At 33.2% G+C, this 19448-nt stretch overlaps 1 protein-coding gene across 1 annotated transcript; it reads right to left on the bottom strand.

Annotated features, from left to right (window-relative positions):
- Nucleotides 1–6668: 6668 nt before the first annotated feature.
- On the bottom strand, nt 6669–16692 carry LOC143243298 (uncharacterized). Its single transcript, XM_076487150.1, has 5 exons — nt 16684–16692; nt 14490–14502; nt 10848–10977; nt 9979–10408; nt 6669–8292 (listed from the first exon to the last, which is right to left on the bottom strand). Exons 1-4 carry the CDS (start codon nt 16690–16692, stop codon nt 10162–10164), a joined length of 399 nt encoding a protein of 132 aa, XP_076343265.1. The 3' UTR covers nt 6669–8292; nt 9979–10161.
- Between the last annotated feature and the right edge of the window lie 2756 nt (nt 16693–19448).

Here is a 19448-nt window from a genome sequence, read left to right as displayed (position 1 = left end):
TCTCCACAAAATCAGTTAAAGCACGGAAAGTGTTTAGTTTAATCAAAACTGAAATTCATAAAGTTTGAACATTTTTAATAGGTGCTGAAAATAATTCAGTTTTCTAAATTCGAAACACTGTTAACTTAAAATGAAAATAAATTATTGGTAATCATATATGGTAAACAAAATACTGTATAAACGTTTATGTTAACACCGTTAGACGAAGTTGTTTTTTTGTTTTTTTTTTGCTTATATATACCATGATTTCACGTGCATAATTACTATCCGTTGGCTATTTCTTCAAAATTATGATGTATTGTTTGTTTTTTGAATTTCGCACAAAACTACACGGTTATTATTAATAGTAATTACAAATGATGATTTACATACAATAGTTTTACAAACTTATAAAGAATACTGAGTTTTATATCTGGTCTGGAACTGAATCTTTTATCGACGTTCATAAAGAACGAATAAACTCTTTGTTGATACACCTGTACACTTCTCTTGATGGCAAGCTGAGATTGAAGCTGGTTGTTTTTGTTGATTTTTTTTAAATTTTGCACATAGCTACACCAGGGATATCTGCACTAACCGTCCCTAATTTAGCAGTGTAAGACGAGAAGGAAGGCAAATAGTCATCACCACCCGTCGTCAACTCTTGAACTACTCTTTCACCAATAAGTAGTAGGACTGTGTGCCACGTCATAACGTCCCCACAGCTGAAAGGGCGAGCGTGTTTGATGCGACGGGGATTCGAAGTTTGAAGCACACGTATCTTTCATCAGTGACAATATTTAACGTACTTTTAGAAATTCTAACGTGCGAAAGTTACTGAAGTTAAACAGTTTCTAAGGTTCGAAATCTGTAAACGTTCCTGGTCAGCTTCTGTAGTTTTCCAGTTAACAAGCGTTAATCACAATTATAGCTGCCGAGGCTTATTGTATACTGACTGTAGTTGACCAAGAATAATTTTGTGTTATCTCTCGGTTAGCTGCTATTATACGATTAACACGATATTCTTGAATGTTTGAAAATGAGCTAGTGTTTTCGTGAAACAAATATCGTTGATGCTTATTCTAAAGAATATTGTAAAAAATTAATGAACATCCAGGACTTGCGCAATCCACACCCATCGACATACGTCACATGCAAAAATGAAAACTATAGTGAAACAAGCGTAGGTATTAAATTAAAAATATAAAGTTAAATCCATTATAATTTCCTTCCCATTTTGATATTTATGTTGTCATACAAACTTTTAATTATGTCATTCTTCGCCATTACCACCGGTCTCTTCCCTCCATTTTACCTTTTGTACGCCATTCTTGAATAAACATCATTCGTCATCTTCTGTTCCTTGAAGGCTTTTGTTTTTCTACTTGATAGTTTGCTGTTCATTTTCGTTCCCCCACCATACATCCCACTGTTCGAGTCCGTTTTTTTTTTTCAGCTCTTTCTGTATATCTCTTCATTACTCCTTCCACACCTTAATATTCTCGACTTCTTTCCTCTTTTCCTAATTCTTATTCTTTATTATGTGCATTCGATGTTGGTAGGATACTGTTACTCCTGGTATCACTTAACATTCAACGTTTTTTTTTCTGTCCTCCATTCGGACTATGATGTAACCAATCTGAGTCTGGTACTGGTACCTTCTGTAAGTGATAAGGTATCACTCTCATTCGGAATCCGGTATTTGTCAGGAATACATTTCATTTCCTGTCATTTTTAGTCATATCTCTCCTTACACGATTTTTATTTCATATATTCTCTTCTCGTGTGTCCCACTTTTTATCTTACCCAGGTATGCTCCCACCGTCAACATTCCACTTTCTGGCATCCCTAAATTATATCCTGTAGTTTTTCTTCAACTTATCGACGGAGCATTCTATCTGCAGACCATAACCAGACACTAAGTTCTTCAACCAATTCTCAGTTGCCACTTTCACGCGCATGAATCGGTCCGACGTTTTCTCTACTCGACCACTACCATCTTAAATTATTATCTAATTCAATTCCAACATTGCTCTTACCTTTTGATCATCCCGAGTGTTACAGCTCTTAGCTTTCACTTATGTTTTTTGTACTCTGTCCTTATCACTTCATGTCTTTAATACACGTAATCTTTTCCTTTCTTCTTTCTAGTACATCTGTTGGTTCTCCGCTTCTACCAGTCATTCTGTCGACATTTCATGTTACTATCCTTAGTTTCCAGATCTCTTCTTTAACCACTTTCAGTTCAGCGGTATCCCTTTTTTTCACACCCGCCTCGGGAATAGGGATCAGCATCGACTAGAGAGGGATATCCTAACTCTCTGGTCTAACAGTCTTCGTTTTATAATGTTTTTGTGTCCAAGTTTCCAGCCTTGATGACAAACACTATCTTTACCCAACTGGACTTGGAACCGACTATGGAGAAGTTATAAATAAAATGTATTACACTGTATTCCTTATTTCGAAAACTAGAGCATCAGAAAAGGAAAGAAATGCCAAAGCAATACAGCACTAGCAAAGACGTGTTTCTTCAGAATATTTAAAATGGTGCTGTTTGGTTGTACCAGAGACATCACAAAGATATGTATTATACATATATGGATGCAAGACGGTGCGATTTCCCCCTTCATACCTACTCCCATTTTACCAACGTTACGTAGCTCCTTTACTTTTTATGGTAAGCTCACTTGCATTTAAAAGTATCAAAAGTTCAGATACACAGACTAATCTTTCAATCACAAGGAAATGTTTTGTAGAACAGTTTGATCCTCTGGAAATTTCAATTAGTTGGTTTAAAACACGTTCAAAGAACAAATAAATACAATAAGGATCTCCAAACCAGTAAGATTAGCTAATAAATCTGCACTGACATGATTGTGACTGGAGAAAAGCCAAGACAGTAGTCATTGTTAAAACAGGTCCAACAACTAAGCCTGAACTGAGATCGAAAAATGAAACTAGATATTTCGACCTCTCTCACTCTCACGGTAAGTTAAAGAACACCAAGTGTTTTTTCTTACTGAACCCTCTCTTTACTGAAGTCCAAGAGTGATTAGAATAATAAAGGAACAGGTGGTTACTTGTACTAGAACAACAAAGCAACAAGTGACTTTTGACACTTGTTTCCTTACTTTACAACCAAAATCATGAAAACTAAAAGTACGATGACAACTAATTAATTACTGTGAATTATAACTTTATTTTTTTAATATTTTAATTTTTGTCTATTAGAGGTTGTTTTTTCTTCTTTATACATGAATAGTGATTGGTGAATTCTAGAAATGTCATGAACGTTTTGACCACTATAGAATCTGAAAACTTCCTGTATTACGTAAAATCTGCCCAGCGATAGAACACATTTCAACGCAATGAATAATTCATATTATTATAAAAGAAATTAAATTACACTGAATGCCAACTGATGACATATAAAATACTGATGGGCAAATTACAGTAAATTACAGTTATTTGAATAAATAGTTTAGATTTCTGATGTCTGGTTTGTTTTGAATTTCGCGTAAAACTACACGAGGACTGTCTGCACTAGCCGTCCCTAATTTAGCAATGTAAGACTAGAGGGAAGGCAGTAAGTCATCATCACCCACCGCCAACTATTGGACTGCTCTTTTACAAACGAATTGGGGGAATTGACCGTAACTTTATAAACGCCCCACGGCTGAAAGGGCTAGCATTTTGGTGTGACGGGGATTCGAATTCGCGACCCTTGGATTACGAGTCAAGTGCCTTAACAACTTGGCCATGCCGGGCTCTCTTTAATATAAGTGTTCCGAGAAGAAAAGAAGTTTTATGAGTGAAAATAGTTTAACTAAAATAAATAGACCCATAAACAGTTTTATTTTAAATCTCGAAATTCTAGCAAGTATCTCGAAATTCCAATTTCTTCGTGTCTTAACAAATTCATCACTCACAACTTGAAGTCCACATTTAGAAAGATGAAGCACGTATTTGATGTTTGCATAATATATTGTAAGGTGTTGATCTTTGTGTTTCAACATGTCTTCCTTGTTTCAGTACGTTACTCTCAGTTGTTGATCTTTGAAGTAAACTTTTCATTTTCAATACAAATATGACTGCTGCGTCACTGAAAAATTTATTTAAAGCCACCGATGAAACATAACACACTTTTTGTAACCAATGCATTCAAAATCAAATATTACAAGTCATTAGTCTTACCTAGTATGTACCAGCATGATTAAAAAACAATTCTTATCCCCAAGAGTTTAAATATTATTAAAAATTAAATGTTTGATAATGTTACTATGTAGCTCAGTTCACTGTAATATTTCGAGTTGTCAAAATGTCTAAAGAAGTTTTTTACAAATAAATAATTAAAGTATAACAAATTTCAGATCCTTTTTGAGTTTCATCTAAAAATAGATTCTGTGTAGTTCAATCAGTCATTTACGATTGCATCGTTTTGTTAACTGCATAAAAACTATAGTGTAACGACTACTATTTTGGATTAATTGTATTTATCTCTAAATCTTTTGTCATATTATCCATACTTTTTTGTATATTAATGAAAACGGAAAAATTATTGTCATGTTATAAGCTCCATTGGAAGCTGAAAAACAACAGCAACATTATTTGAGTGACCTAGCCCAAATTCACATCCTTTCTACTGCAGAAACAGTAAAGCTAAATAATTGATGTTAAAAGTAAATGAAAAGTAAATGTCAATTTTTTTACATGTGATATAAATCGTAAAAAACCGCATAAGACGAGTCGTGAATACGTGTCTAAATTTAGAGTGAAAGTTTTGGGACTCATCAGGTTAGGAGTTTCTGTTGTTGTTGCAAAAGGTTATATAGCCTGTAATACTTTTGTTCTTTTTGTTAGCTTTCATGGTTCAAGAATATTTTCTGATACGGATTTTTATTTTTTATGATCTGAATCTGTCAGAGTCTTCCCGACCTAAGTATTTTTCTCACAAATTTGTGTCAAGTAAAATTAAAAAGAAACAAAACAAGTAAAAATATAGAGAGTTAAGAAAACAATGACCTAGTAATACGTAACAGTTAAAAATAACATTTCAAAAAGAAATGTCTGATGTGGAAGATGTTATTCGAGGTGTATGTCTGGAATTCAACATTTCCATGAAGTTCCAGAATGAATAATTTTTAAGTTGTGTTGTCATCTGACCATGTACCTCTCGTATATATAATGATGCAAGTAAAAAATCTGAACAGAAAAACAACTACATCATCACTTTGTTTCTGTGCACTAATCTAATAAGTTTAGTACTAATTCGTTTGTGAAGGCTAGTTTCGGAATGTCATGCCAGTCTAGAAATATGTTCTCATTAGGAGCTTCTACCTTCTCACAACTAGTACTTTCTGATGTGCGACTTTGTTGGCTTGAGTACTCATGTCCGTTTCTAATGTTTTTCGCTCTCGTTCTAGTCTCAGAATTACAAATAAATATTAAATTTTAAATATGTTTCTACACCTGTGTGGATCCTACTTCCAGTGATACCTCTCTTAGTAAGATATATCCTTACAGGTACCAAACAATATTCAATAAAACATAAACAAGCTGAGAAGAGTGAAATTTTGAGACTAAATATAAAATTTTGAAGTTCTTGTCAGATAAGATATAGAATCGACTTCCATGTAATTCAGAGTGATATCACTTAAGTTTTCTCTCCAAAACGCCTATTATATTTATTTAAAGTATAATTACTTGTGGATCCCCTGTATAAAAACTATAGTGTCGCAAATGTGGGGGCGTTATAATCAAAGCGCCTATTTTGTTTATTTGGAGTGACATTACCACTTGTGGCTCCTCTGGAAGACGCATATTTCATTTTTTTCGGATTGACATTAATTATTATTCCCCTGCAAAGCGCTTGTTTTACGTATTTGGAAGTTTGTGGATTTAGCGTTTCACGTTTATTTTAATGCATACATTTGTTCAGTTTGATGAATGTGACGTATATTGTTGAATGTGTATTGCGCAAGTCCTACCTGTTCTCTAAATTTGTAAAATATATCTATCTTAAGTAACGCAACATTGTTAAGAGAATGACAAGGCAAGTGAGAAGTATTTTTCGTCCTTTTGCGAAATATTGAAACAACCATGTTAATCTGAATTGATTATTGTTTTTACATGGTATACTTTGTTTCGATGCAAGTTGTGTTACAGATTTTTAAACGTGTCTGATGTTTTTGTCAAAAAAGTAACTTTTGAGACATAGCTTATCTACCGGTCGCAGGAACGAACCCAGTTGCCGAAAACTGGAGTGTAGAAATCTGATGTTCAATCTTTGTATTCAATGATAAAGAGTAACTTAAGAGTTGGTGACGAATAGTGTTAACTTCCAACCGTCCTATATAATTTATCACTTTAAACTTAAGGACAACTGATGCAATAACCCTCTAGCAACTTTGCACAAAATTCACCAGGCAGAGAGTGCATGTTAAGTACTTATAACTAAAAACGAACAAAGTGGTCGAAGAAGAAATATTGTGTTGTATTGTATCATGTTAAGTACTATTTTATGTTAATTAAGTCTTTTATACATTACTGTGTTTCTAATTTGGAGTCATTTATTCGAGTTAAACAAAGTATTTTTTAAAAATATTAAACCAGAATAGCAAAATATCTTATCTATAAATGGATTAATTAACTAAATTATTCAGAACATCTGCTGTAGATCTTAGCTCTCCTTCGAATGTTCACCTTTCAGTTGATGCTTATTTCACGGATTTACAGTGTAAATATCTGGGTTCAATTTCTTGAGAGGGCAGATTACAGAAAGTTCATTGCAAAACTTCGTGCTACAACAATCACAAAAACTCCTTCTGGAACTTTCTGAACGACCCCCGGAAGTTCAGCGGTATGTCTGCACACTTACAATTCCAAAGAAACTGGGTTTCAATATTTGTGATGGGCAGAGCACACACAGCCTATTGTATAGGTTTACGCTGAGCTTCAAACACCCCTGACAATACAAAACAAAAATAGCCTATGTTGCTGTCATCTGTACGCGAATACTCCCACTAAATATGAAATGTGAAATTTGTGTTCAACCTGAAATTGCGCCAGAAGTCATGTAAATAAAATATACATTGGTGATTTGGATAGTTACATCTATGAAACTGTCACAAAATCCTCCTAAAATCGCATTAAGGAAATATCTGAAGTGAGGTGCGTATTGTTTTCAAATGGAAGTTAAAATCTCTAAAGCGAACTTTACACATCAGTGAAAATTAAGAAGAAACCCATATGTTTTACCCGTCAAAGTAACGTACAGTTATAAATAGATAACGGCTAATATCATGGAACAGTAACATAATTCATCGTTTCTTTCAACTGCTCTGGTCACCCAGCCATGATTACGGTTCCACCTGAGTAGCTTGTTTGTTTTGGAATTTCTCACAAAGCTATTCGAGGGCTATCTGTGCTAGCCGTCCCTAATTTAGCAGGGTAAGACTAGAGGGAAGACAGCTAGTCATCACCACCCACCACCAACTCTTGGGCTACTCTTTTACCAACGAATAGTGGGATTGATCGTACCATTATAACGCCCCCACGGCTGGGAGGGCGAGCATGTTTGGCGCGACGCGGTCACGAACCCGCGACCCTGGGATTACGAGTCGCACGCCTTACGCGCTTGGCCATGCCAGACCACCTGAGTACCACCTGCATTATTATTCTCTGTTCTTAGTTGTATTATTCAATTACATAAAAAAAACATTATTGATTGTATCAATACCTTCAGTACATCAAAAAGTGAGCTTAAGTTTCATGACAGTTGACAGCAAAAAAGAGAAGACCCAGGTGAATATTATATTCTTTGTTTTTCATTTGTGTGTTTTATTTATTATTTATATCACTGAGTAAAATGTACAAAATAGTAACTTATGAGATAAGGTAAAGTAATTCTTGTTAATATGGTATGCTTGTATGCAGCTCATGGGTTATTTAATTTTTGTTTTTTGGTTTCAGTTTCGGAGCTCTTGTAAAAACAATCTTGTGAGGGATGTCAACATATTTAACATGATTATTATTTTTAGTTTCATGTCCAATAAGATTATGTTCGCTTTGGCAACGTTTCAACTGACACGTGGGTGTTAATTTTGAAGCTCTACCAATAACAAATTTGTTTCGGTTTTCAGTATTTTCAATAACAATAAAAACGTTTCTCTGATGATGTTCTGGTTTACTGCCAAGTCTCACAGTAATAATTTTATCAACATTGTGAAAACGTCTAGTAAAGGGAGGCCTGATGTTGTTTGACACCTCCCTCTGGATACGTTCATCGTCTTTCACTTCTTTTGGTGTTTCTGCCTGAAGATATAAATCATAATTAGTGAGGCAACAACACTCATCAATCGAGAAAAATGTTTTAATAACAATAATCAGTTAATAAACATTTTAAAAATATATAATTTATTCTTTATGTAACAATCATTTTACTATAATATGAGTAAAACCAAATAAGTGTTTATATGAAAATTGTAAATTATGAAATTTACAACGGTTACAACGGTTTATCAGATATCTGATAAACGTTTTATCGAAACTACGAAATATATCTCAAGCATTGCCCCAAATAGTGAGGAAGGTAATATAGAGCAGACAATAGCTTTAAATAATGTTTAACATTTATGTTTTGTAGTTTCACAGAAACTTGCTAAAACAAGGTAAAACTACTGTTATAAATAAATGTCAGTTGTTCTCCTCATTGTTATATAAATTAAGCATAAAATGTTATGTAATCTGAACTACAAATGGCTATAAAAAGAAAGAATTTTCAAACAGTCTTATCATAGTTGTAACATTGTAGTAAATCACGGAGTTTAAAATACTTTAAAATATTCATAATCTTAGTAAAGTCCAAGAGAAGACATCTGGATATTTCACTAAATGTCTGTCAGACCAATGAAAGTTGGCTGACTATAAAAAACAAACACTGTTGTAAAATGTATCAAAGTGTTATTGACAAGATATGGTGGAATCACTTGTAACAAAATGGTACAAATACACTGGTACTGGACTGAGAATAATAAAATCCACATTTTAAGTAAGTTACCATTATCTAACGATTCGCCACAATTATGTGATAACTGTTAAAAACAGAATCTGATGCAACAGAACGTCATTTCAATGTACATACGGTTAAAATACTCAAGAAACTTGGAAATGTTAACAAAAAAAGGGGTATATTATAGTCATAGTAAGACACAAAATAACACTTTAATATCAGTAGTGGAAGTATGTGTGGTAATGAAAAGTCACGAATGGACACTCCGACCTTTATGTTTTTCAGATGTCATTAAGGCTATACATAATAGCAATGGAAGTACGTTTTACACTATCATATTTGCGTTTGGTTCTGGCTTCAGCTGAATGGATAATAATTGTCTTCCCACATATTGAAGAAGAGGTGATTGATCAGTTTAACTAGGGTACAGACTTATCAGACCTCAATAGTATCGAACATGTATAGGTCTCTTTTGGAAGAATTACATGTATTCAAATGACTCTGAACGCATGTTTTTCTATAGTTTTTCTGCCTCAGGCTCATAACAATATTTATTGTAAGCATGAAACATCGATATGGTACTGGCCACATAGTATGACTTAGTATACATTACATTAAAGTGAAATGATTTTAACTCTAAAAATATGATTTCATTTCTATCAAATATTAATCATAAACGTAAGATGAATGAGAAATCAATTGAATTTTGAACCAGAGACAGGTAATATGATGTCAGATATTCACAGAAATTAAATATGAGAACGGTTGTAATTATTTTATAACAGTAATTTTGCATTAACATTAATAATGTACTATTAATTCCATTATATTTTAGTTGCTTCTTGCAATATATATATGTGTGTAGGTATAAATAAACTTGTACGAAGTGAAAGTTTAATATAAAGAGCACATCCTTGTTATTAATGGTTATATACTGATGCTGTATAATACTGACTACTATAAAGTAAAAGAATTTTAAACATACGAACCGTTGTTGGTGAATCAGATTTTAATGTTTCTTCAGGCTTGTCATCATTCACGATTGTCTTAACGCATTTCTTTAATTTAGTTTTGTCAGAACCTGAAGCAGGCTTGCTCAGGTTTTCCGCTTTTTCTGTTTTCTTTTCTACTGCGTGATTTTCATTTATTGTCTGCAAGATGGTTGTTTCTGTTTAATTTTGCTTTAACATTTTATTTTCTCTTTTATTAAACTTATTTGTCGGGGCCTTCTCACATTCAGGGGTCATTGAAACAGCTTCCAAAATGTCTAATTCACGAGGGTTGATCTTTTTAGTTACAAGCGCCTTGTCTTTTAGCTTTGTACAGGCAGAAACTCCACAAGAACCGAGGACGCGGTTTTTCAGGGCATTCCATTTGCCCCGGGCTTTTTCATTCACGTTGCAGAAGCAACAAAGAACGCTAAACAATAATAAGATAATAATAATAAATAAAAAATAAATGAGGATTAAAAACGCGACTTTTTTCTTCCACTTTTCTGTATAAACAATACTACTAACTCTAAATAGTTGTCTTTTTTGTTGTGTTTTTTCGTAAGCAAACAGATCTACAAAAACACTTGATAAATCACCATATAGAAGTTTCGTAAAAAGTGTTAACAAAAATTGAAAAGTTATTTTGACCTCATTTGTAAGGTTAATTAAACATATTCAGCTTTACTAGGTTCATATTGGAGTTTTCACATATTAACTACTAAAGGGGCACTGAACACACTTGACATTTTCAAATATCCAACCCTACTATTCAATTAAAAGATAATTTGGGATTGAAGTCAGATGTTCTCTTACCCCTGTTCCACATACTTTAATTATCAAGAACTGGAAGATAACATGTAACTTACCACAAAGCAATAAGACAAATCGAAATTAGTGTTAGCTCTTCCATCCACCAAGGATATCTTACAACTGTAGGTTTGGAAGCATCTTTTCGGTATCCTCGAGTACAGTTGAGATTCTCGGCTGGAACATACACTGGAGAAAACAACAGAGCGTTAATATTTTTAGCACGTTTTGTGTCACCGTTTGAATTTTAAGGTTTTTCACAATGAGCACGACGCACTAGTTATAATATTAAGTATGACTCACTCTGTAAAATAACAACATTAATGTTACTTTTTTGTGAGAAAAATAAAACGTGTCAAAACAGTTTCTTAACAGTATACTTTTGTTTCTTTATGTACTTCCTGATTAAGTTAACTAATGAAACTAATCACACAAACTTGGAAACACGATCTTTTTTTTTATATTATGTTATATCTTTAGGTACATTTGATTTCCCTTGCAAAACACTTATTCAATGAGAGGAATAAATACAATCAGAACAATGAGATACATAAATACACAAATAAATACACAAACATTATCCAAAATTTACAGAAGAACTACTTAAAGCCATGTTGAACACAAAATACAAAGAACTACATGACTTACAAAAACAAAAAAATGAACCTAGACCATCAACTGGCATGCTGCATTAAACCAGAGATTTACGGACTTATACAACGAAACATAAACCAAATCAATACTAAGAACGACAGAGACAAAAAGATCTGCCACAACAAAAAACTAGAAAAACTAAGATGCAAACAACAGAAAAGACACCAAAACGACAAACCGTTGACTAACCTCATAATTAACAGATCCGACCGACAATTAAACACAGACGAGATACATCTACTTAACTAAGGACTCAACTTCGCAATAGCACCTTGGTACATTCCAACCATAGAAATCAAAACATGTTTAGAAGACCTAGCCAGGAGACTTGTGATACTTTCTACAGAAAACAAAAACAAGGGAAAAACACCAAAAACAACCAACAGAAAGAAGACAACTTAGATAATTTTATTGACATCCAACAGCCAAACTTCCCAGGTAAAATTACAAATTTATATTTTCCAGAAACACCTAAAAACAACATCTTAAACGATTTTTTCAAAGAATTTTCTTACAAAATCATCAACATAATTTCACAAAACAGAAAACTAAAAAACAACCTTACAAAAAGAGACATTAATTCCATTAAAAACCTAAAACAAGACAGAAACATAAAAATTCTAAAAGCAGATAAAGGTAACGCTATAGTAATAATGAACACGAATGAATACATACAAAAAATGAATAACATCCTATCAGACACGAACAAATTTAAACCAATACACACAAATCCAACAAAGACACACGAGACGCAACTGAACAAATTACTACTACAAATGAAAAAAGCCAACACAATTTCACAAACACTTTATTCCTACCTACGTAAAACCGACTCACGCACACCGCAAATATACGGCATCCCCAAACCTCATAAACCAGATTGTCCATTACGACCAATAATGCCAACATATGAATCGTTTAATTACAATCTTGGTAAATATATAGCATGGGCATTCTCCAAATATGTAACATCAGCCAGCTCGTTCATCAAAGACTCTTTTAATTTCAAGTCTAATCTAAATCAACTTAATCATAAAGCCTTAATGGCCAGTTTCGATGTTATATCCCTCTTTACAGAAGTTCCAACTACTGAAGCCTGCAAGATAGCCTTAGAACTCTATATCCGAGACCCTAACCCAACTATAGACATTCCCAGTAACCAGTTAGCCACCCTCATAGAATTCACCACAATAAAGACAAACTTCATGTTCAACAACCAAAACTATATACAAACAAATGGCTTAAGCATGGGCAACCCAGTATCACCAGTTCTAGCCAATATTTTAATGACACAAGTTGAAACACAAGCAATTAACACAGCATTACATCCACCACTATACTGGTACAGATATGTAGATGACACGGTTGCGGGATTCAAATTTACAGAACACATACTTAATTTTTTCAATCACATTAACTCTATACATCCCAACATTAACTTCACATGTGAACAGGAAGAAAGCAATCAAATATCATTTCTTAACCTCAAAATTATAAGAACCGACACACAATTCAAAACAGAAATCCACCGAAAAATCACCCATACTGTACTATACATTCCTTGGAACTCAGCACATGAAACAAAACAAAAACGCAACATACTAAGAAACCAGATAAACACAGCCATAAAACTATGCTCACCAGATAAAATTAACGATGAATTAGACAAAATAAAACAATACTTCATCAACATCAATAAGTTTCCTCCACAAACCGTAGAAAACATTATACGCACACACCTAGACAGAAAGCAAAATCAACCAACAAAAGTAAATATATCTCACGAATCAAAAAATCACGAAACCATATACTGCTGTATACCATATATTCCTGACATCAGCAAACAAATAATCAACATTTGGCAAAAACTAGTAACAAAATATGTCATTCCAGTTAATACTAAATTTATTCAAAAACCACGCACAAAACTGAGGTCTATATTATGTAAAAACTACACTGACAAACACCACACCAACATTATTTATAAAATACAATGTGATAACTGCCACGACTTCTATATTGGAGAAACAAGTAGAAAAATGGAAACCAGATTCAAAGAACATAAAAAGTCACCTTCACACGTTTTCGAACACTGCAAGTCAAATAAACACAACATAACCATAGAAAACAGTCAAATACTAAATAAAGAAACAAACATAAACAAACGCAAAATTAAAGAAGCCTTACTTATACAACAACTTAAACCCAAAATAAACCAATATAAAGGAAGGCCATTATACCTATATTAATATTATAGATAAAATTATATATTCAAACATCTAACACCGCCTTCTACATTGCGACACTCAGTTACACAACCCCTTCCAAACATGTGGTCAGCTTCCGGTCAGTTACCTCTTTCTTTGTGAACCTGACGATGACCGAAGAAGGTCGAAACGTTGTTCGCTCTTCTATGTAAAATATTTTCTCAACCCAAACGAGCCGTTTTTGCATATAAAAAACATCTTCCAAGAGTATATTATAGCTGTCAATATCAACATCTGCACCTTGGAGTTGGACAATATCACCCATTACTGGAGTCCTGATTAGTTGGACCAGTATATGGACGAACAAAGGGTCCTAGGGTTTATCTTTAGAAAGTGTAGTATTGATAGTAACATTTAAAGTAATTATATGTCGATATGTTTACCAATACTTATTTATACCACACTTCAACATCGACATTTCCTCTCATTAAAATTAAGAAAAACTGATTTCATGTTATCTCTGAAGTAATAATTCCTTGTAAGTAACATCGACATTTCCTCTCATTAAAATTAAGAAAAACTGATTTCATGTTATCTCTGAAGTAATAATTCCTTGTAAGTACTTTTAACAATATTGTAATAATCTATTTCATGCATTTATATTTCTGAAGAACCAACTTGAAGCGAATAAATTTTGCAGACGTTCTACAATGGGTAATTTAAAACTTTTTATTACAGAATTCATATATAGTTCGATGTTTCTAGGTTATAAAGCGACTAGGAAGGAGATTTGAGATAACGGTGATATAGAGAAACCTCAGTCAACAACACGATACTCACCCAGCCAATAACCCTAAATACAATAAACAAAATACTTAAATTCTAAAAATAAAGCAAATACAATACTAATGTCATTTATGAAATACTTTATGGCAACTTCCACATTTTTTACGTCAGAGAAACAAGCCCGAAACTCAAAACAACACTCATGTAACACAAAAAAATAAAATATCGCGTTTTTTAAATATAACACCATAAATCAAATAAATATACTACAGGTAACATTTAAATTTCATACAGAGAATCCAAAATCACTAGACGATAAAGCAAATAATTCCTTGTAATATCAGAGCAAATACACGTTAAACCAATATAAAGAAACATGTATTTGTAAATTATTTGAAAATATTGAACCACAAGAATAAGTGGATCAATTTAAAATAAAACACCAGTTTTAATAAATGAAGTTTTAATTAAAATTCCTTTTAACCAAAGAAATTATTCAGTCACATTTATTCCAGTTTAAACATTAAATCATCGTGTAATATCATTGCTTCGCCAAAATAAACATTTTCTACCCATCCTGTACATATTTTACATAAAGAAAAAATATTTTTTATTGCTATAGATGAGACCGACTAACGGGTTCTAGCATTAAAGAAATCTCCTAAAACGAGATTTCCGCACACCACTAACTTAAAATCGGTTATGAGCAAATTGAAAAAAATGAGGCAGAAATATTTGCGAGCAAATGTGATGTTAAACATAATTATTAGGCTTCACTAACATCTGCACTCCCCATCAAAACCTGATACTATTAAAGAAACATCCGTTTATGGTAAGAACGAAGTTTAGAATGAAAATATCTAATTTTTATACGTAAAAATAAATGTAGGACTAAATTGTTTACGTTTGTGTGTTTTCTTTTAGCAAAGCCACGTCGGACTATTTGCTGAGCTCCCCGAGGGGATTCGAACCTCTAATTATAGCGTTGTAAATCCGTAGACTTACCACTGTACTAGCAAGGGGAGAGCTAAGCCACAAGAAAAAGGGAATCGAACGGCAGTGGTATTAACAGTTTGAAACTACAGTATCAGAGAGTATCTTGTTTACTTTTAACTTCGTTAACTACCAAGCTCTGTGAGAGAAAAATCAGAAATTCCATAGCTCTAACCAGTGAATACAAATAAATATTACAAACATACAGTAAGATTGATAAAATATTGGTTATCGAATTTTTAGTGGCAATTAAACTATATTTCAAATGTTTTACAAACGATAATTAATGACAGAATTAATTTTCTTTTTTATTTGTATGAACATCCGGCTTGGTTGTTTACTAAAACATAACACATTGATATAAGGTTTTATTGTGAAATAATTAAGTTAAAAGTGATACTATTGTTATCATAATCTTACGTATACATGGGCAATATAAATAATTTTGTAGTCTTTTTTTGAATTTCGCACAAAGCTACTCGAGGGCTATCTGTGCTAGCCGTCCCTAATTTTGCAGTGTAAGACTAGAGGGAAGGCAGCTAGTCATCACCACCCACCGCCAACTCTTGGGCTACTCTTTTACCAACGAATAGTGGGATTGACCGTCACATTATACAGCCCCACGGCTGGGAGGGCGAGCATGTTTAGCGCGACGCGGGCTCGAACCCACGACCCTCGGATTACGAGTCGCACGCCTTACGCGCTTGGCCATGCCAGGCCATTTTGTAGTCAATACACATGTTGAAACGAGCAAATTTGCACATTTTCACTTACATAAGGTTTGAATAAAACAACACATGAATCGAGATTTACATATTTATACTAAAGTTATGCAAAAAAATGTTTAGAAATACTTTCTCGAGATTTGCAGCTGTAATGTAAATCCCTTTCACCTATTAGCCCCCAAATATATTCTCCCATTATGTTTTCGTTATACGTTCCCAGGTCACAAAAGCAAAGTTTAAAGAGAAGAATAGGTCTTTTCCATTTACTTTAGGCATAAGCAATTAGGAAATAGCATTTTGTGTCCAGGAACAAGAAAAGGTAAAAATTTTGTTACATAGTGTAATCTTACGTATACACAGGTAATTATTTTTATAATCAATACACATGGTGAGTGAAATATCAAACAAAAAGGTTATGGCTGAAAGAAAATTAAAAACAAGATTGACGATTTTCGATTTAGATATTATTTCTCTAAAATTAGTAGCGTTTAATAAATGAAAATATGGTCTAAAAAAAACTTTGAATTTACCTCTGACATCATATTAGTAATCACCTTCACGATTTTTGCATGTGTAAATTCCCGCGTCTTCAAACTGGATGTTGGTTGCACTAATTTGCCACCGTATTTTATTTGCGTTCTCTCACTATTAATATCTTGTTCATTGAGATTTGAGTACCAAATAACTGGTTCTTCTCTCGCTCTTTTATAAGCTTGTTTTAAACATATTAATGTAAAAGTAGAACCACGTTTAGTTTCGTAGACTAATTTTTATGTCATGCAGTTCCGAGGGTCGCGGGTTCGAATCCCGTTCGCAACATAAATGCTCGCCCTTTGAGCCGTGGGGGCGTTATAACGTTACGGTCAATCCCACTATTTGTTGGTAAAAGAGAAGCCCAAGAGTTGGCGGTGGGTGGTGATGACTAGCTGCCTTCTCTTTAGTCTTGCACTGCTAAATTAGGGACGGCTAGCGCAGATAGCCCTCGAGTAGCTTTGCGCGAAATTAAGAAAAAAATGCAGTACCAACTCAAGTAATTTAGATTTAATAAACGATAACAACACTTGCCTAAGATTTCAACTTGAAATTTAGGTAAAAGCAAATAAAATTTATACGAAGTTTTGCAATTTCTTTTGACAATACAAGTCTTAGTAATTTCTATGATATCAACCATAATAAGACTGCTAATAGATGTTTCATGATACATATAAATTATAATTGAGTAGTTATAAATGTATAAACATTATAACAATAGTTAAATTAAAATATCAGTTAAAGATACTGTTTTGAATTTAACACAAAGCTAAACAATAGGCTATCTGTACTCTGCTTATCACGGGTTTTGAAACCCGGTTTCTAGCGTTGTAAATCTTTTTAAGTTGTTCATTTCTCAGTTAAACTACTAAAAACTGAGAAGAATAGCATCGATTTTTTATTTTCTTATAAACTAACTGTTGCAACATAAAACAAAAATATGAAAAACATTCCCTCTTGAAAGTGAACAGCAGTAATACAAACCTGAGTTTCAAAGTTTTTTAGTGCAAATTGTTCATAAAGTAATCCAACTACATTACTGGAATTGCAGAAACAGTCTCTTCAGATACTTTATTTATTCTTTATCCGTGTTCTCAGTTATGAATGGTGACTTTTGATCTTTAACATAAAACGTTCTTGATGCTCAGGTATCTTGGTTTTATTTCACAACAACTTACACAAGATTAACTCCAGTAATCAGATGAAAGTAACAGTAATCATCCGATTGCACAGGAGACAACAAAACACAGAGTCACTGGCTGTTCTGAAAACTGAAAATTTTGATACTATCAGTATCACTGAGACTTAGTTGGATATTAACAATCTTCATGAGAGAAGTTTTTGAAATACCAAGCTGCAAATTATTCATAAAAAATAGGAGTCATTATTGCTAGAGCAATAGAAAACATTTTTATACAAGATGAACCTAAGAAAACATATGTATATATCATAGTGTTAAGTCACAATGAAAGTAACCTTGTCCCACTGTACATACTCAACACAAAGTATCAGCTCATACTAACCCTTCAACTTGAGTATGTCTTGTACTACTGCTACTGATGACACAAACACAGTCAAACAAGCCTTAATGACAAACTGTGTGGTGAGTAAACTTTTCTAATCTAGTTTTTATTGTTGAGTCACAGAAACTAAAATAAATATGATACAGTAAGTCAATGTAACAAATGGTAACGTATTTTAGTTAATTATACTTGCAGGCATTCAACAAATTTAAACTTCTAAAATAAGATAATACAAAAAGTTGATTACTTAACAATGCAACATTTTTAATACACAAATCATTTAGTCACATGTAACCACAGCTGATACAAACTAGTATAAAACTGGCCTTTAATAAATGCAACTGATTTTCATTTGTTCTGTTTTAGAGAATCACATTTCAGTTGTACTACATTACACATGTATATTTATATTATTTACAAGTACAGTATTCCCTCGCTATTCGCGGGGGTTACGTTCTTTACCTCCCGCGAATATTGGATGCAGTTTTAAAACTTCTATGTATGAGATTATATACGGTACTAAATGCTTCCCAGACACTTTCTAAAGACACTCTTACTCATTAATACAGTAATAATGTAGTAATATTGCATGCAGTCATGTATTTTAATTTTGTACTGCAACAATATTTTAATCAAAAAGAAACGTACATAGTATAGTTACCCATACTGTATTACCGTAAAGTCATTTTCTATGCGTACAACACATGTATTAGAATTGACAGAAAGTGGAACAAATTTAAAGGCAAACTTACACAGATAAATACAGTACGCACAGTTCAGGTAATAATAATACAGTACAGTACAATTCAGTAATAATTGTTCGATAAAGACGTCAATCGATAAAACTGCTTGAGAGAGTAAATACAGACATACCCTCGAAAAGCGCTTTTAGTCTCTATGACCTACAAAAACCCGGTTTACCGAGCATTCGTTTTTATGACGTTATGACGCTAGCCTGGTATACCGGCATACGATGCGATAGGGTTAAGAGCCTAACCCGCGAATATGCGGGGCCGCGAATGGGGAACCGCGAATAGGTGAGGGTATACTGTACATCTTTAAATTTCAGTCACAAGACAGAACAATAAAGAAACGCATTAAACAATGATATTCTCTGTTCACATAATTTGTACTCGCATGTCACAATCTGCTAAGCCTCGGATTACGAGTCGAACGCCTTAAACCACCTAGCCATGCCGGGCCATATGTAATTAAAACTTAGTTTATTATAGAATCTATTA

The sequence above is a fragment of the Tachypleus tridentatus genome, unplaced genomic scaffold (genome assembly GCF_004210375.1).
Source record: "Tachypleus tridentatus isolate NWPU-2018 unplaced genomic scaffold, ASM421037v1 Hic_cluster_2, whole genome shotgun sequence".
Taxonomy (NCBI): Eukaryota; Metazoa; Arthropoda; class Merostomata; order Xiphosura; family Limulidae; genus Tachypleus; species Tachypleus tridentatus.
This window is presented reverse-complemented; position numbering and strand designations above follow the sequence as displayed.